This window comes from Sceloporus occidentalis, unplaced genomic scaffold (genome assembly GCF_023333645.1).
Source record: "Sceloporus occidentalis isolate IW3139 unplaced genomic scaffold, rSceOcc1.0.p SCAF_6, whole genome shotgun sequence".
NCBI lineage: Eukaryota > Metazoa > Chordata > Lepidosauria > Squamata > Phrynosomatidae > Sceloporus > Sceloporus occidentalis.
The window spans coordinates 111344370-111364936 of NW_028316986.1; the positions used below are offsets into that span (position 1 = coordinate 111344370).

The following is a 20567-nucleotide window of genomic DNA, read 5'->3' on the forward strand; positions in this document are numbered from 1 at the left end:
ATGCACAGTTTTTGGTAGGTTTTTCACCAGCAGCTGTGGCTGGCATCTTGAGAGAATACAAACATTTAAAGCCACTTAAAAGCATCTTGTATTTTACAATAAAATACATGTACAGTGCCAAATTCAGATTTAAACATTTTAAAGTTTGTATTTCACCTTTCTCAGAAATAAGTTTCAATCCTTTCTTTTAAAAAAAATCTGAATTCAAATTCAGCATTTAAATTACTTTTTACATAATTTATCTTTGTTGTTAACTGCTGTCAAGTCAGCTTCAACCCAGAACGACCCCTTGTGAATGAGAGACCTCCAATTAACCTACCATCAACTGTTCTGTTCAGGTCTTGCAGATTCATGACTGTAACTTTCTTGATTGAGTGTATCCATCTTGAATGCCATCTTCTTTTTCGGCTGCCCTCTATCTTTCCACACATTAATGTCTTTTCTATTGAGTCCTGGCCAAAGTACAACAGTCTCAGTTTAGTCATATTGGCCTGATACAGACAGGCCAAAATAAAGCTGCTTCAAGTCACTTTGGAGATATGCTGTTTAAATGATACATGCGTCCTAAGAGTCCAGAAGCCGCACCAAAGCCATGCTCCAGTCCTAAGGACTGGAGTGCGGCTTTGGTGCGGCTTCCAGACTCTTAGGACGCATGCATCATTGAAACACCATACCTCCAAAGTGACCTGAAGCAGCTTTATTTTGGCCTGTCTATATAGGGCCATTGGCTTCTAGGGATAGTTCAGGCTTTATTTGTTTTAGAAGCCATTTACTTGTCTTAGTAGTCCATGGTGGAATTCTTTGCCAGTTCCGCATTACAAATGAGTTGAGTTTCTTCCTGTCCACTTTCTTCACTGTCCAGCTTTCACAACCATACATAAAAATGGGAAACACCATGACTTGGACAATGCTGACGAATGAAATACCTTTACACTTCATGATCTTATCTAATTATTTTATTGTTGCCCTTCCAAGTTCTAGTTTTCTTCTGATTTCTTGGCTGCAGTCTCTATTCTGATTAATGACTGAGAAAATATTGAAGATCTTGTTCAGTGTCTTCATCATCTACTTTAAAGTTATGCAGTTCATCTGTAGTCATTTTTTGTTTTGTTTTGTTTTCTTAATCTTCAACTGTAAACCTGCTTTTATGCATTCTTCTTTGACTTTCTTCAATAACCATTCCAGGTTGTTGCTATTTTCTCTTAGCAGGACTGTATCGGTGTTCCTTCCTCCACATCTAATTCTGCTTTACGTATAATTTTCAGCATACAAACTGTATAGATAGAGTGACAAAATGCAGCCTTGCCTGGCTTCCTTGCTAATTGGAAACTATTCCATTCCTCTGTATTCTGTCCTAACTGTAGCCTCGTATCCTGAGTACAGTTCACCCATCAAGAAAATCAAATGCTGTGGCACACCCATTTTTTTCAGCATAATCCGTAGCATTTCTTGACCTATGCAATCAAAAGCTTTGCTATAGTCTATGAAGCATAAGCTGATTTTCTTTTTAAATTCTTTGGTGTGTTCCATTATTTATTTTTTATTATTATTATTATTATTATTATTATTATTATTATTATTATATTTATTTGTATGCCACTCTTTTCCCAGAACTGGGACTCATTTCCAATATATGGTTATTATATACAGCATACTCTGGAAGCCACACTGGAAAAATGCCTCGCATGCCCCAGAGGAAATAATGGGGTGTGCGGCCATGGCGGCGCACGGCGGGCACGAGCCCCATTACTTCCAATGGGGCTCGAGCTTACACATTTTTTCTTTTATGCGGGGGGGATCTGGAATGGATCCCCACATAAAGAAAGGGCGCACTGTAATCCCTAGTGCCTCCTCCTTTCCTAAACCCAGTTTAGATATTTGGCATTCTTGCTCCATTGAATCATTGAGTTGGAAGAGGCCCCAAGGGCCATCCAGTCCAACTCCCTGCCATGCAGAAACTCACAATCAAAGCACCCCCAACAGATGGCCATCCAGCCTGTTTAAAAAAAACCAAAAAAGAGACTCCACCACTCTCCAAGGGAGTGTGTTCCACTGTCAAACAGCTCTTACTGTCTGGAATATATGATTCTATGGAATGAGAAATGCAAATGTCGAAGTTGGTTTCAGGAAAGGAAGAGGCACTAGGGATTATACAACAACCATATATTGGACAATGGAGCACACCAAAGAAGTTAAAAAGAAAACCAGTTTATGCTTGTTTTCTTTTTAAATTCTTTGGTGAGCTCCATTATCCAATGTATGGTTGTTATATAATCCCTAGTGCCTTTTCCTTTCCTTAACCCATCTTGGATGTTTTGCATTTTTCACTGCATAGAATCATATATGGTAAGTCTTTGTTGCAGAAGTTTGAGCACCACGGGGAAATTAGTGCAGTGGTCCTGTGGTTGCTGCAAACCCTGGTATCCCCTTTCTTAAGGATTGGCATGTATATTGAGTATTTCCAATCCATGGGGCATTGTTTTGTTTCCTATATTTGTTGACAGATCATTGAGGTTTATATTTGTATGTTTCTCCTTTAAATTTCTCTATCATTCTTTCATCTCTTTTATATAGTTCTGTGCATTGCTTCCATTGTCTTATTACTTCTGTTTGGTCATGCAGTGTGTCCCCCTGTTTTGGTCATAAATCATCCCCTCTTGGGTTAAATTTCCCTTTGAGTTCTCAGATATTGTGAAAGAGATTTCTTGTTCTTCGCTTTTTGTTTTCTGCTTCTGTTTCTCTACACTGATTATTATAGCAGTTCTACCTGCCCCTGTGCACAAGTCATTGAACAGTTGCATTCAGGGTTCTGGTTCTATTTCTGTCACCCTTGATTTTTTGCTTCTCTTCCATTCTTAACTGTTTGAAGAGTTTCATCTGTCATGCATTGAGGCCTTTCTTTCTTTTGTTTAATTACACATAATGTCTTTCTCCATCCTTCCCTCATAATGTCTCTGGCCTCCAATGTTCCTCTGGTTCTTGGATCAGCCAGGTGTAGTAGTGCAGATCAATTTTTCACTTTGTCTTTAAATTCCATGCGATGGTTCTCCAAGTTGGTTTAGTGCTCTTCTTAGTTTTAATCTCACTTTTGCTATTAGTAGTTCATGATCTGTACAATAATCTGCTCCTGGTCTTGGTTTTGCAGGGAAAAAATGGAGCTTCTCCATCTTCTGCTTCCAGTTATGTAAATAATTAGTCTTTTATGAGCATATTAAAAATGAAAACCCTATGCCAAACCACAGGCTTGTTGCTGTTATTGTTAACTGTCCTTGAGTGGATTTTGACCCATGGCAACCCTGCAGATGAGACATCTGCAAGAACCCCTGTCCTCCACTGCTCTGCCCAATTCCTGCAAACTCATACTCATGATCTCTTTGATAGAGTCCATCCATCTCACACACATCCTTCCTCTCTTTCTACTACCCCCTACCTTTCCTAGCATTATTGTTTTTCCAGTGATACATGCCTTCTCATGATGTATCCAAAGTACAACAACCTGAATTTTGTCATCTTGGCTTCCAGTGAGATTTCTGGCTTGATCTGCTCCAGGACCCATTTGTTTGTCTTTTTGGCCATCCATGGGATCCTTAGCACTCTTCTCCAGCATCACATCTCAAATGAGTTGATTTTCCTTCTATCCTCCTTCTTAACTGTCCAGTTGTCACATCCATGGTAATAGAGAATACAATGGCTTGTGTGATTCTAACTTTTGTGCTCAGTTGTACATCCTTGCATGTTAAGATCTTCTCTCATTCTTTCATAGCTGCCCTTCCCATTCTTAATCTTACTCTGATTTCCTGGTTGCAATCTGTATTTCTATCAATGTTTGATCCCAGATGTGAGAATTCTTTTACTATTTCTATTTCTTCATTGTCTAATTCAAACTTGTGTAGGTTCTCTGTAGTCATTATTTTTGTTTTTTTTATGTCCAAGCCTTTATGCCTTTGCACTTTCTTCCTTAATCTTTCTTAGTAGTTCTTCCAGGTCTTTGACATATTCTGCTAGTATCACGATGTCATCTTCATATTTTAGATTGTTGATATTCCTTCCTCCTATTTTCACTCCTCCTTCTTCTGTGTTCAAGCCTGCTTTTCTTACAATATGTTCTGCATATAAGTTGAACAAGTAGGGTGACAAGATGCAGCCTTGTCTGACTCCTTTTCCAATTGGGAACCGTTTCTAATCCTTGTTCTGACAGTAGCCTCTTGTCCTAAGTACAGATTCCCTCCCACCCAGTCTCAAACCACAGCCTACTCTCTGCTAGAGTAAAAATTCTGTCATCATACTTGAGTACTTGTATTATGCTTGTTCTACAAGTGGTAGTACCACCATAAAGCAAAAGAAGATAACTACCTCTGATACCAAGTCTGGCAATTTCTAAAAATTGTCTCTGCCATGGAGTTCCACAGTTTCAGTGGATTGGCTGGATCCGAAGAATAAAATTATGCATCATGGGAAGGGGTAGGATAAAAGGGAGTTGAAAGTTGTTGTTTTTTTAATGGTGAGAGAGGAAAATCAGCCTTACCTAAAGGTAATGGATTGAATATTTAAAATGTAATAACCAGTTGACCCTATTATGTCAGTGATTGGATACACAGAACCAATACTTTTAGAACAGAACATGTCTGTTAAATATGTTCTCCCTCTAGTTGCTGCTGTATACCTGTGGTGGCTTGGAGAGTGCAAGCAAAATGACTCAATTTGGTATATTGAGTATTTGTAGGAATTTCAATTTCCATTGATGTGTCAAGCATTTGTACCTTTTGCACTTAGTTAATGAATGAAAATGTGAGTAGGTTTCCAAGCAGCAAATGGAAGAAGCCAATCTTGTCATGGTTCTGATTTTTTCACAATGTCCCTTTCCTGGATTTCACACCAGGATAGAGATGCAATGAATAAATATTATGGCTGAGAGAACACAAAATAAGAGGGTGGCGGGAAAGGATTTGCCTTGTGGGCCTTTAGGCACCTTGTGGAACATATGCTCAAGCTTTTGTTATTCCATACTGGATATGAATAAACCACTGTCACTTTCTGCAAAACTCTGTGTGTGGCAAAAGATTCTATGACAGCTTTCAGTTGCTGGCAGATTTTGGATTTGCTCACTGAAGTTCCTGCTCTTTGTCACTAAACCTGCTCCAGTGACCACAAAAATGAATACCATGAGTAGTGGCAATCGAATATGCTATCCAGCTCTCCCCTCTTCACAAAAAGGTTCTGTCCCTATGCATAAAACAAAATAGTATAGGGAATAAGTAGGGTTATTAATCATTTTTTTTAAATGTCAAGAAGTATTGAAGGAAATACGAAAAGGAAGAAAAACAAAAGAAAAATGAAGAAAAATATATTGAACATATTGAAGTTTGGCTCACATGAGGAAATGTTTTATAGAAGTTTTTTCAAAGGATCTTATTGTGACCCTTTGACAATTTATATCATCATGATTCCACTTTAGCTGCCTTGTCAGCTTCCTATGGTATTGTAGGATTTATACCTTAGGGAGGGGCGAGTAGCATTCTTACCAAGAGAGCTCTAGTGCCTCACCAAACTACAAACCCCAGGATTCATAGGATGCAACTATAGCAGTTGAAGTGGAATCATAGTGTTATAATTGTGTGGTGTGAAAGAATCCTAGAAGCACAATAATGCTTTAAGCAAAGCATATGTTTACACAACAGTTGCGTGCATTTCAAAATTGATGTCATAAGAGCACAATAGAAAGTGTACCTAGGAAAGGTTTTGTTTTGTTTGGTTGTTTGTTTTGCTTTCCACGTGGCTGAAATCGAACAGTTGGCTGGGCAAAATGCACAGCCAACATTTGCCTTGTAGTGGTTGCTACAAAGTGAATAGAGAGACGTGTGCCTGTACATAGAAACTGAAGAAACAGGATGCTTAATATGGGGTGCAGGAAGGGAGGTAATCTCTAAACAACCTTTCCCTCCAAACGTGTTTGACTACAACTCCAGTCATCCACTGACAGCATGATCAGTGGGGATGTTGTAGGCCAACACAAGTGGAGGGCAGCAGCTTAAGGAAGGCTCTATTAATTGGTTTTAGTTTAAAGATGTGTGCCCAGCAGGCTCCAGGGAATCAATAGAGCAATTTTGGAGGATGAGTGTGATGTGCTTCCAGAAGCCTTTTCATTCTTTTGAAGATAAATACTTACCACTTGCAACCTCTGTCTTCAAAAATTGTTCTTATCCGGCAAAAAGGAGAAGCCAGAGAGGCTGAAACTGGTGTACATATGGAACAGGGAAGAAACTGAATATCACTCTTATTCCAAAACATCTGAAATGAGCTTCCCATCCACCTTTTCCTTAGCTCAGTTTTTCAAATACACTCATCCCTCTATATTTGCAGCTTTGATATTTGCGGATTTGATTATTCACAGATTTGATTAATATGTTCTCCTAGGAATATCTAAGTCCTCCAGGCAACTCTATGGTCAACTTTAACTAAAAGTTGCGCTGAAAGACCTAGAGATTTCCTAGAGAGAATACTCTACCAGGCATTTGTAGCTCCTCCAGTGCGGTTCTATGGTCAGTGTCTGTCAGACGTTGACCACAGAGTTGCACTGGAAGACCTAGAGATTCCTAGAGAGGTGTCCTCTCAGGTAAAAACATGGTGTTTTTGTTATTTGCGGCTTTTCCATATTCACAGGGGTCTTGTGCCCCTAACCCTAGCAAATATGGAGGGACAAGTGTATATGTAATTTTTGTGATAGCCTTGGCAGATCTTTGCGAGGCACTTCTGTCCCATTTTCCCCCATGAGATGTGGGACACGTTCAGCCTCAGAGAACATTTTGAAATAGTTTTCAGCAGCATTTTGAGTTGGGGGGAGGTTCACCTTGGTCAGAAACAAGACCTGTTAAAATGAAAGCATATGCTACCTTTTTTAAAGCTATCTTCCCACACACACATAGCTTTTGTGTACCTTTTTAAACTCAATAATTCTCCCAGATCAGTGTAATTTAATTGAAATGGTGCTGCATGTGTAAACAACTCCTTTGTTTAAGGAAGATTCCACTGTTTAGTTTGCCTTAAGTAAATGCTGCCTTTTGTTTGTCTGTAAAACATTTGATTAAATGTGTGGGCTAATATGGACAGCTTAGCATTCCTCTAGTGGGCTGTAAAAGAAGTCTGAAGTATACATTCTAGCATCAAAATGCAGACTAGATACTCCAAGGAGAAGGGGGCCGATGGAGAAAAGAAAAACCAAAACACTAGAGGTTTTTGCTATTGGAAAATGAAAACTTCTGTCAGTGCTCTCAAGGTCTGAATAGCTCCCCAAGTATTTAAAATAATGTCAACATCTTTACTAGTCTTATTTGTGGGGAGGGGGCTGCTGTAGAAGTGAGAGAATTCTTAGTTTGATAACAACTTACAAATTTGCCCCCAAAAAATCAGAAATGAAATGGATATAACTTTAACAAAGAATGTATGAGAAAGAAAGAGAGAAATGGGTATATCCCCATTGCTAATGCCAACCAAGAGGCCCAAGAGCTCTGTGGCTGAGAATTCTAAATGCCCCTCACTGAACTGCAAATCCCAGGATTTCCTGCAATGTTGCCAAGGCAGTTAGGGTGGAATGTGCCACTGTAACAGTGGAGTGTGATAGGGCAAACACCAGAGCAGGGTGCCAGCAAAAGGAAAGGCATATATCAATTTGATAACCAAAATATTTTTGCTTTTCTCTAATGCCAAAACCCTTGTAAGTCGATTTATTTTGTTCAGGGATTTGCAGCATAACAAAGCACTGGCATACTCCAGCCCCAAGACTGAGAGTTCTCCCATGCTATCCCATATCAAAAATAAATAACATAAAAATAACATTAATAATAATAATAAATAACATAAAAATAAATAATAAAATTCAAAGATATAGCCACGTTAGTCTGGAAAATCAGCATGCAAAATAATTTTGTAGCACCTTTGCAATTAACTGAAAGAAATTGGTAGCATGAGCTTTCCATAGACTTGAGCTTACTTCCTCAGCTGCATGTTTCCAAAACAGGTATCTGAAGACGTAGGCCCAAGTCTACAAAAGCTCATGCTATCAATGTTTTTCTTTCAGTTAGTCTCAAAGGTGCTACAAGATCCTTTTGCATATTCATTTTTCCAGTCCTTGAACAGTGATTTTGTTCATAAATGGGCCATTAGGCCTGCAAAACTCCCTGAAACCCAAAATCTGAAACAAAATGAGAATCTTTGCTGCTTCCAAATTGGCTGCTTCTGGAATTGTCTTGGTCTGGTGTGGGCCATTACAGGTCCTATGGCTAAAAATTGGCCCATAGACTCTATTTTATTAGATCTATGATAAGGGGCAAAAAAGTGCCTATAATTTATTCAAAATCTCCTACTATCTTAATCAGGAAAATTGTGGAGCAAAGCAAAAGAGGGAAACAGCTTTGACAGGGAAAAATGGTCTGTCAGAAGAGTATCGGTCTGAACAGAACACCCCGGATCAGGGCCACGGAAACTGCATGCCATGACCCCAGTGTGGCCTTTTCACAGTGCAAAAAGGAGCTGCAAAAATCAACTCCTTTTTGCATCACAGAAAGGACGGCATAGCCGCTGGTGCTGCAGCTTTTCAGCACTCCTTTGGCACTGCATCATCTGGACACAGCACCAAGGATGCTAGGAAAGGTGGAGGAAAATAGAAAGAGAGAAAGGTCTAGATGGACCATGCTAGATGGATGGACTCTGTTAAGGAGGCTATGGGTTTGCAGGAATTGAGCAGAGAAGTTGAGGACAGAGGGTCTTGTCTCATCCATAGGGTCACCATGGGTGGAGATCAGCTTGAGTGCAGTTAACAATAACAACAGCCTTATATACCCTAAAGACACCAGAACCTGTCTGAATTTGGACATTAAGTAGGATCAGCCCTGGTTAGTACTTCGATAGGAGACTGCCAACAAATACCAGGTGCTGTAAACTATATTTCAGAGGTAGGAACTGGCAAAATCACGTCTGAGTAATTCTTGACTAAGAAAACCCTCTGAAATTCATGGGTTCACCTTAAATCCCCAGGTGACTTGAAGGCACACAATATCAGCCATGTTGTTTTTCCGTAGCGCAAGGTCAAAACACAGGTTGTGGGAAACATCCCAAAGCATAACAAAATACCATTTGTGAGATTATTCACATTAACATATATGTGCTTCTCCCCATCCACCTGTAATTGCACTACTCAAACTGAGTGCACAGTCCAAAGCAGGGAGCCACTGGTGAGTGTGGAGGTTCTCCATGCAAGATCCACTTCAGACTGTCATCCTCCCATGTGGCAAACAGTGAGGGAGGAGGCAAATCTGGTGTGCCTCTGCTCCTTGTTTGTTAAGTTTAATGCCTTATTGGACATTTCAGTTGGGCTAGATAGATGGATGTGAACACATGCACATGTGTGCACACACAGAGTTTTCAAAAACAGGAAAATTGGGTAATATAAATCATCAGGCAAGGAAGGAAATTAAAATTCCAAAGATATAAATCAAATATCTTACATAGTAGAGGCCTGGTGGAACAAAAAGCCTTTCTGGTTTTGGTTGAAAAGATAGGATGTGCAAAACATTTTCCAAGTCAAGGCATTTTAGAGCCTGGGAATGACAATAGAGAACACCCAGTTGCATGTTGTCATACGCTGGGTCTCAAGGATATGCAAAAGAGCCATTCCAGATAACCCCACAAAGAAGTCTGTATCCCCCTGTTATTTTGCAGCATAAAAGCTACCACTTCAAATTATGTTTTGTTTTTTAAGCTAAGTTTTTTAAGGATATGCAGTGCATTTGATACCCCAAGTTAACTGTCTTTAACAGTCTCAAAGCTGTATTCATATGACTCCTGCTTATTTTCATGGGATGACGAGTCTTGGGTGTAAGCCAAGCATGTAAAACTTATCTCCTCATATTATACAATTAATGTAAATACCTTTCTCCCCTATAGTCAAGACATATGAGAACACGCTCTCTTTTTCATTTAAAAAGAAATGTAAATAGCCCTTGAGACTGCACTGAAAAATTCTGTAAAAGCCTTGGCCTGATTCAGACATTTTTCAACAGAAGTGTGACCACTATCACACTACTACAGTATCATTTTTAAAAAAAAAACATATTATATGAATGAGATTGGCAATATGTCTACTATGCCAACATTCTTCTGTCCTGTAGTCTCATGACATTTATGTGGAAAATAACCATGTTGACAGTCATATCTGTATTGTATAATGGTGTGAGCGAGTGAGAAATTCAAGTTCAGTTGTATAGTTTATGAGTGTAGATTAATTCCATTAATGGTAACTATGTACCTTTTGGCCATGGAAATGTCATAATATTTAAGTTACTGTCCTGGATATAAAAGAGTCAGTGGGAGTTAACACTGTTGATATAACATAAGCTAGTAACATATGTTAAGGAAAGTGCAACATGGGATATACAGTAGAAGAAATAAAACATGTATGTGAAAGTCACAGTGACTAAGCAAAAGCAATTAAGAAGCCACACAGGTGAAAAAGATAATGTAATTTAGCAGTCCTGAATGTCAAGGACAGAATTGTAGAATGTACAATTGGAAACACCTGAGATTCATTAAGTGTACAAGGTGAAATGATGAAATTCTTAATTATGGGTGGAACTATGAGAACCAATCAAAATGAGTGTACACGCCCACTGGGTGGAAACTGACTAGTGGGTGGTGTTTGACAATGGCTAATAATTGCTATGTTTGCCAATGTATTTTGTGGGTAGTTGTTGGGTAGTTTGGAGATTGTGATTTGTAGGGCATTTAGTATTTGTATATAGTAGAATAAAGTAGATCTTTTGTATAAGACTTCTGAGTTGTCTGGTGTCTTGAGTGAAGATACAAGAGCCAGCAGGATCCTGGAGAAGTTTGGAGACTTCTCAGGAAGAAGAGTGAGAAGGCTTGGAGAGTTTGTCAGGGTCTTCAGCCTATTCTCTGAAACTCTGCTGCTTTGGAAGAAAAGCATTAACCACTGGCCAAAGCTGGTCAGCTCCGCTGCATAACAAGGTGGTGAGTTAGAGCCAGAGGTGAAGAGCTACAACTCCCATCATCCCTGACAACATAGCATATATAAGCTAGTATTACCTGGGTAGTGATCAGCATCCTCTGTGGCCTGGTTAAGGCATTCACCAATAATTTTAAATTTTCAGAATTATCCACAGCATGTTTGGCCTCTTGCACTTTCTTTCCCTCTTCTGTTATGTATAATTGTGTGAGTGTATGTGCCTTCAAGTTGCCTATCGACTTATGACAACCCCATGAATTTCACAGAGTTTTCTTAGGCAAGAAATTGTCAGAGGTGTTTTTTTTTTCATTTCTTTCCTCTGAAATAGTGCCTACAGCACCTGGTATTGTTGGTGGTCTCTTCTGCATAGATACCCCTTTTTAAAAAAAAAAATATTACGTTTTAGAGGGGGGGGAAACTAGATCAGCTTTCTATTTATGTATGAACTTGGGAAACAATAATTTATTCAAATGTGAACTTGTTAAATCAAACTTGCAACAGTGACAGTTTGTGATCTAGACCAAGCAAGACAGTGGTCAGGGCAGATGGACCCTATTTGTATTACTAGAAAAAATCATCTAAAATAGAGGACATTAACAAAAATTTAGTTTGTGTTCAAATGGGAAACTTAAATGTTTCTTTTCTTGATTTAGGCAATGTTGGATGTTGCAGCAAACCAGGGCTGGTTGGTGACTGCTCTAAATATAAGCAGTTTGGTACAGATGTTGATTCAGGGGCGATGGATCCATGATTCCTCTTTGCTTACATTACCTAATGTAGAATACCACCATCTTCACCTTTTCAGGTAAACATCTCTTTTTGTGTTTGAAATGTTGATACCCAGTGCAATTTCACAGCACTTGAAGGAGAAGGGTGGGAACTGGAAGAAGGTTGCTGGTCAGATCTATAACCCAACATCCTGAATCCATGAATAAGGGATTCTTCCTTGAATCAGGGGTTCATTCCAATGATGCCTGGGAAGAACCTAGAAAGGAATATATCCGAACATTGTCACAGTTCTGCAAAATAATGAGGAAAGTGCCGGCATGGCATAGCGGTTTGAATGTTGGACTGCAACTCTGGAGACCAAGGTTCGGTTCTCCACTTGGCCATGAAACTTAGTGGGTGACCTTGGGTAAATCACATGTTCTCAGACTCGGGGGAAGGCAATGGCAAACCTCTTCTGAACTAATACAGTGGACCCTTGTTATATGCTGGGATTTGGTTCCAAGATCCCCCGTGTATAACAAAATCTGTGGATACTCAAGTCCCATTAAATATCTTCTTGGCTTTACTTTGTGAACGAAGATTCAGAAAGGACTCATCCGTGCTTTCTACAAGCGCGCTGATGACATTGGATGTATCCTTCAAGCCTGTGCAATGAGTTTTTCTGGTGGAGCGCAGCATGCACAAAACTGTCCTCACCCTTTAAACCAGAGGTTCGACTGCTGAGGCCTTGACAAGCATGGACGGTGGCAGCGAGGTCCTCGGGTCGTAGGTTTGGTTAGAGTTTCCTTCTCTTAGATGGTTGACCTTACAGGGTTAGACAAGCACCATCTGCCCGGGTTTGGGATTAGAGTTTTCCTTCTCCTAGGATGGTTGCCATAAGGCTAGAGAGCCCATCCTGCCATTTGGCGCTCTTGGTCAAACCCTTCGGTTGTGACCTGTCTGGCATGGGAGGCCCTCCTGGTGACTATTATACCACCAGCAGCATAGCTCACAACTTCATTAGGGTACGCAAGCCTCTCTCCCACACAGCCAGAGCATAGCTGGAGGGGAATAGGAGGCCGGAAGATTACAGTTAAGCAGGGAGGAGCCTCTTCCTTCAAGCTAGCCCTGATGGAGCTGGGCCTGCCTGATCACTCCCTCTCAGGCCGGAAGATGACAGTTAAGGAGGGAGGAGTCTCCTCCTTCAGGATATCCCTGGTGGAGCTGGGTCTGCCTGATCACTCCCATTAAATATAATGACATAGCAAAATGGTGTCTCTTATAAAAAATGGAAAATCAAAGTTTAATATTTAAAATTTACACTTTTTTGGAACATTTTCAAACCATGGATGCTTGAATCCATGTATAAAAAAATCCATGCATAAGAAGGGCTGGCTGTATTGCCAAGAAGACCCCATTATAGAACATATCAACCTATCACCTTAGGGTCACCATAAGTCAGAAATGACTTGAATGCATACAACAACAAGAACAATGAGGAAAACTTGATTTGCACAACTTACCAGACAGTGCGAGAGTATGGATGGCCCCTCCCTTCACACACACTGTCTTTTATGAGCTTGGATCACCTCATGCACACCTGAAGACACAGGTACCTAATTTCTAGGTTCCTATCTAGCCTATCCCTTTTGTATGGATAAACAAAGATTGTGAAGGCAGGGGCCAATTACAATCCAAACATTGTCTGTGCACCATTGAAATATACTCACAGCCTGGTCTGTTTCACAGGCTGGTCTATATATGATGAGATGTCATATATTTCCAGCTTCTGCATTGCTTCACTTTTTAAAAAATGTGGTAATAGAAAACTAGTAGAAGGTTATTGTGGAACATCTCAACAAAAAGGTCAACTCCCATATGCTGCTTCTGTGAAAAGCAAAATCCATGTGGAGGATTATTAGGAGAAAAATCAGAATTAAAACTGTCATAATCAAAATACAGTGGGCACTTGGTATCTGTTAGGGTTTGGTTTCAGGACCCCCATGGATACCAAACTCCATGGATGTTTAAGTCTCATTAAATAGAATGAAGTAGTAAAGTTGTGTTCCTTATATAAAATGACAAAATCAAAGTTTTCTTTTTGAAATGTATATTTTTGTAATATTTTCAACCTTGGATGTTTGAGCCTGTGGATATGAAAGGCTGACTGTACCTTTATACATATCTGTAGTGGAATTATGCTTAGAATATTGTGTTTGAGTCACTTCACCTCAAAAAGCATATTGTAGAGCTAGATAAGATGCAGAGCAACTAAAGTGACAAGGAAGAGGAAGAAACTTACCTGCAAGGATGTCTTGTAACTTTTGGAGCTTTTTAGCTTGGAGAATGCAAGGCATGTTAGACCCTATAAAATTGTTGTGCATTGCCTGGAAAAAATGGCCAGAGGGAGATTTCTCTTCCTCTCATATAATCCTAATGACCACTGTAACTGAATGATAGAATACACAACAGGAAGAACTACTTATTTTCAAAAAATGTAGTTAAACTCAGTATCATTCACTAGCACAAAGTGTACTTTCTACAAGATGAGGTAATGGCTGCCAACTTGAATGGCTTTCTTGTGGGACTGGACAAATAATGAAGGTATAACCGGCTACTAGTCATGATACTACCTCAAAACTGAAGGCACTCTTGCTCAGGAGTAGTTGGAAGGTGCTGTTTTGCTTATGTGCCCTAGATATCTGAAGAATATTGCTGGACCAGATGTGCCTTTGAGCTGATCCAGCAGGGTTTTTCCTGTGTTCTTATTTTTAAATAATTTGCTGCTTATATATCTATAAGTGGTCTTCAGATTGGAATGCTAATTAAAGAGACAGTCATCTTAGTTTTGAATACATAAGGATGTATGAGGGAGATTGTCATCATGTTAATTTTTAAATTGGAAACTTAAATCAATACCATTAATCTACATGGTAAAGATCTTTTTCCTCCTTATTAGACCAGTTTAAAGCAAGAGGGTAACTGCTTAATGATCTTTGACCCTGTCACAGTTCCCTAGTGTGTGGTGTTTTGCGGGAGGGGGCTTTTAAGCTATGGAGCTTGCAGTATGGTGAATATAATAGTAATCTTCCATTTTAGTTTTGTTTAACAAAAAAGCAGTTGATATGAACTACCAAGACTGTTAAAGATCCACTTAAAGTTTCCATTTTTCTTAAGTGTGCCTTGCTAATTTTACATACTCTCCTATTCATTCTATTCTTCCTGCTTTCCTTAACTTCATATCTCAACTGCCTATGTGTTTACTGTTTTCCCAGGAAGTGGAACCAAGGAAAGAGAAAAGGCAGTTACCAGGGACCTATAGAATGTCTTCCTGAACTGATAGCTGCTTGTGACAGAAAAGAAAATATATTTGCCTCCATTGTAGAGCATGATTTGCATGCCACACATATTACACAGGTAATATTTTCCTGTCATTTGGCCATTGTAATGATGAACAAATTCAATTTATATTCCTTTATACTGCAACATTCAGGATTTGGTAGTAGAAAAAGTGATGATAGTGATGATGACAGAAGAAGAAGAAGAAATAATAAACATAAGTAAGTAATATGTTGCCTGCCCTTACAACTATTTTAGGAACTGGTAGGAGGAAAACCAGTATTTCAGTGTAACCTGTTCTCCAGTATAAATTCTTCCTGTCACCCCACATAATTTTACCCAGAAATTTAGTATTAGAGCCAAAATGTATTTCCCAAAGCTGCTTGGGTAAGATTTTCACAACATACTCCTTTGAGAGGATTGGCTTGTCATTCCAATTGATGGAACCTAAAAAGTTGGTTTGCTGTTTCATGTTTCAGCCACACCAGATAGACAACCATGCAACAGGTACCAGGTGCAAGTATTCCCAAGAAGGCAGCTTGTGATTAAAAAGGACAAATATAGTGAAAACATTAAAAGAACAAAACATTTAAAACACAAAAGCTCTTTGCTTTCTGGTGGAAAGATAACAGAGAGCACCTGCCCTAGCCTTCCATCCAAAGGAGTTCCAGAGTCTGGGAGTCACCACTAAAAAAAGCCCTTCTTTCTCTTTTCACATTCCTTGACCAGAAAAATGGTGCAAATTCAAAATCAAGATGTATATCTTATCTTTCACATTAACTCTGGGATGATGATAATAATAATAACAACAACAAAAACAAACAACACATCAAGATCCATTAGTCACCATAGGATCTCTGCTCATAACAGACCTGCTGTTTTATTATTATTACTGTATTAACTTTTATTTATACAGCGCTGTAAATTTACACAGCGCTGTACATACAATCTTTTAGTTAGACGGTTCCCTGCCCTCAGGCTTACAATCTAAGAAAACACGACACAAAAGGAGAAGGGAGTGGTGGTGGGGAATGGGATCAGGTCCAGCAGTTCTTCTCCACCTCCGAGGCCTGTTTCTATGTCTTTTTAGAACCAAGACAGGTGAGCCCCAGGATGGTAGATTCAATGTGGTTCAGTTTGATCCTTAGTAATCATTACACAGGAATAGCTAATTACCTAAGCGATTATGTATTAAACTGGATACTCAGGGATGTGTGCATACTATGATAGGCTTCAGAAATATATTCCTCTCCACATATTGGGCTACAGCTCCCATCAGCAACTAGCCAGCATAGCAAGTGGTGAGGAATCATGGGAGAGCCAGTCTGGAGACCAGGCATCATTTCTGCCAGAAAATGATACCTTCGTGGTTGGTGCATGTGATATAAAATGTATGCATATAAGATGTGGCATAATGCAGTGCAAAAGAAAACATTCAAATTAGTTTGGAATGGTCTCACTACTCAAGTCCATGAATTGCTCAAATCTATAAACACACACTTTGGAGTTTGTTTGAACCCTGAAATAGGAAAATTCTGCCATTTCTGCTTTTTATGGTAGGCTTGGGGTAGAAATATGTCAAAACACTGCATCCTATAAAAGCTGTCATATGTTGAAGAATTTTCTGTATTCAAGAATGACAAATTAAATGCAAACAAACAAACAAACAAGAAACCATCCATAATTATTTCCAAGTTCTCAAACTCTTGGTGACTTACCTAAAGATAATGCAAGTATTTACCTAAAGATAATGCAAGTATTTCCTTTGCATTAACTTCTAATGATCTAAAATTTGGCTTACAAGCAGAAGGGGTGTGTGTGTGTGTGTGTGTGTGTGTGTGTGTGTGTGTGTGTGTGTGTGACATCCATGCATATAAGCTGTTAGCAATATTGTGGATAGAGATACATTTAGACTGAAACAAAACCTTTTTAAAAGCAGATTTCAAACATTGTAAATGGACTTCAGTCCAAGTTGTGGATATGTTGAAAAATTAGAACATTGTTATAATTAGTTCAGGGAAAACTCAGAAGTAAACTAACTTAATTTATTTGCATAAATTGCTCCTCTGTTATCTTTAAAAGCAAATGCAAATTGGCTCCGTCTGATACGATGATGGTTATTTGGCTCAAAAGTGCTTCAATTTGCGTAGCAATCTGGTGTCGTCTCTGCAGTGAGACGATCTCAGGTAACATACAAATCCTGAATTATTCTAGAAATTAGTATGTTTAAAGCATCAATTTAAGTGCTAATTGCAGTAGTAATGAGAAAAAGCAGTACTACTGTGAGATTTGCATCTACTTCCCCATCAGTATGCCTGGAACAGCGGCTGACTGGCAGAGGATTTGGCTGCTAATTAAATAATTGTATGCATGGTAGTGTTCATGTCTGATTCAATAGATGAAGATTAATCCTCAGATAAATATGTTTGGCTGGTATTGAAATGTCTTAGCAGTTTCTTCAAAAATAGCTTTTGTGTGTGTTGTGAGTCCCTACTTTTCATGTGTCTGTTTTAATACGTCAATAACATAAACTGTGCCTGCACAACACATCAAGATGTGTGTGACTGTAAATAAAATATATTATGTTACAACACAGAAGAAAACTCTTAAAGTGTTTGAGATGTCCACAGTACTTCTGAAAGGGAAACCTATAAATGTATGTTGCTTCTATTTTTTTTTTTTTGTTCCCTTGCCACATGTGTATGACTGCCACATATTTTTTTTAAAAAATAAACTATCATAGAGATATGTTATTGGGATTAATTGGGATTAATTTTACATCCACCTCTTTCTAAATCTGCCATTAAACCAGTTAGGTAAAAATCCACCATGGACACAGTATCCACAACCAGAAGATTCCAATAGCCTTCTAGGTTCTTCTCCCTGCCCTCACCAATCCAGCACACATGGCAACTTGTGTATTCATTCTCTGTAATGTCCCATTGCACACAACCTGGGAAGTAATTCAGACTACAGAATTATAGCACTATTATTCCACTTTAACTGCCACAGTTCCATTTTATGGAATCCTGGAATTGGCAGTATAAGGAGGGGCATTTACAGTTCTCAGACAGAAACCTTCTTCAGTGATTCACCAAACTACAAGCCCCTGGATTCCATACTGTGTTGCCATGGCAGCTTAAGCGTAATAAGAACACTATAATTGTGTTATGTGAATAGGCCCCAGGTCTGTGGGGAGGAACATAATCCTGTTGGAATCTTGTACAAGGAGGTGCTGAACACATATTGCAAGTGGATGCTGGCCATTGTTCTTTGCACTCTTTTTTAAAAGAGGTATAAAGTAACTTTGAATTGACTACAATTTAAAATCAATGCATTTTTTTCTCACAGAAAAGTTTGAAGGACATCCATTTTAAAGTGCCTCTAACCTCTGTGAGTTGTCATTTAACTGATTAAAATCTATGACAAGCCTGGCATCAAATATCAGACAGCCTGGGGTTTAGATAACCTTCATAAAGGCAGGACTTTTTCCCCTACAGTTAGGTAAAGAAAAGATTTAATTTGTATAGGTTGATTTGGGTTTTGATTTATTTTTTGAAGAAGAACCAATTACTGATGTTTGTTGTAGATTAGAAAAAAATTCAACATAGGAAGCTGGATGGTCAAGTGCTAATTGAAATTGTCTGTCAAAAGTGCACTGGACAGAGTTACAGACAGACAGACAGTATTAGTATGGTGGGCAATCTAGTGCTATTAAAATTTAATTAAAACAGTGCCTGAAAATAAGAATTTTCGTACTATCACTAAACAGCAGTTTGTTTGTTTTTAAGATGCCAATGAAACATACAATTGAGAAACAGACAAGGGTCATATCTTCCATGCCTAGACTTAAGAAAGGGTCTAGCTATAATATTTTCTGTAGATATTTATGCAGCCTTTCCTTATCACACATGTGATCTATCATTAGGCCCTAGGGCTTGAACTGTAGATTTCTAAGTATCAGACCAAAACATGTTTTCTGTGCCTCAGTGGTTGTTGGCCAGCATCAGCCACTGGGGATAAGAATCAGTACCTTTTAACATTAGACTTCTTTCCAGTCTAAAATAAGGCATGGAAACCACCAGCCACACTAAAAGAGAGCATGCAGGAAGCACTACTTCTTCAAATATCTCCAGGCCACACAGGGGTTTAAAAGGTCAAACCATAATTTCAAGATGGACATGGAATGCAGCTAGTAGTAAATAGAGCTCCTTGGAGATCAGTGCATCTCTGGATGGTGCCAACCACAAACAAACAAACAAACTTCATTTATATACTGCTTCATACCAGCCACATACCAACTGCTACATTCTAGACTACAAGAAGAAAAGCACCCATATCATTGTGGCTAGTATGTTGTTGCCCTTTTGGAGCAGAGTCATTTGTTCTTCAGCCACTGACAGTGGCTGTATAGACAGCCCAGTTTGGGTGGCTCTATGCCGTCCCTGGAAGCGCTGGGGTGGGGGCACAGCAACAGCATGCCACGCCCCCAACCCGGTGTAAAATGGAGCTGCAAAATGCCGCTATTCTTTATGCCATACAAGGGGCACCATAAGCACCCCAGCACAGTGTTATAATGCCCCTCATGCACAACTCCATTTGGGCGCTGCACACGAGGGACATCTTCATGGAGTGTGCCATCTGGACGGATGCATGTCAAGATGGTGGTCTGCAGGAGGCAGTAGGGCTCTGAGCGTGTGAACGCTCAGCCCTACTGCAGCCTTTGTTTGGGTGCAGGCCAGCTTAAAGTGCCGGTCTGTACACCCTCCTTAGAAAGGCTTTTTAGCCCTTATCTGTCTGCAGTGAAAACTACAATAGGGACTCTTATCAGAATTCTGTCTGCACATACCTTAGCTACTCACCTGCCTGGTCATCACGTCACAGAAAAATGGGAATGAGCAGATATGGGACAAAAGTGGGTATTCTGACAGAATCTTTTGCTGTTCTTGAAGAAGCACTCCAAAGTTGCTAAATTTTAGTTGTGCTCAATTCAATTCAAAATATAGATCCAAAACACACTGAAGAAATAATCCAGTTTGAGAGTGTTTTAACTGCTCTGGCTCAGTGCTAGGGAATTCTGGGAACTGTCGTTTTGGGAGACATTTAGCCTTCTCTGCCAGAGAGCTCTGGTGCCACAATAAACTACATTCCCCAGGATTCCCTAGCACTGAGCCAGGGCTGTTAAAGTGGTCTTAAACTGGATTATTTCTGCAGTGTGTTTAATGAAGAATGTTTTTAAAATATTTTGAGAAAACTAATCTCAAGGAACTCCTGAAAACTGCCAAGTAAAACAGCAGAAGAGAGAATTACTGACTATTTTAAGTACATTCAAGATCTGTCTCACTTTGTTTCGGTAAGAAACTTCAGAGTGTATATAACTTTACATAAGAATTTGAACTTTTGGGTAATTATCTGAACTGATTTTCTGAACTCTCTGCGGTTGGCCTTATCACTAATTAGCACTTCAGTGACTCACTCATTATGGATTATGTTGGGAAGATTT

General features: G+C 39.3%; 1 protein-coding gene across 1 annotated transcript in view; it reads left to right on the forward strand.

Annotated features, from left to right (window-relative positions):
* ASCC3 (activating signal cointegrator 1 complex subunit 3) overlaps positions 1-20567 on the forward strand; it is a 332057-nt gene that overhangs the window by 306326 nt on the left and 5164 nt on the right. The window contains exons 38-39 of the mRNA XM_089530681.1: positions 11671-11822; positions 15001-15142. Of these exons, the coding sequence (XP_089386807.1) occupies positions 11671-11822; positions 15001-15142 (294 nt within the window). The remainder of the gene's footprint in view (positions 1-11670; positions 11823-15000; positions 15143-20567) is intronic.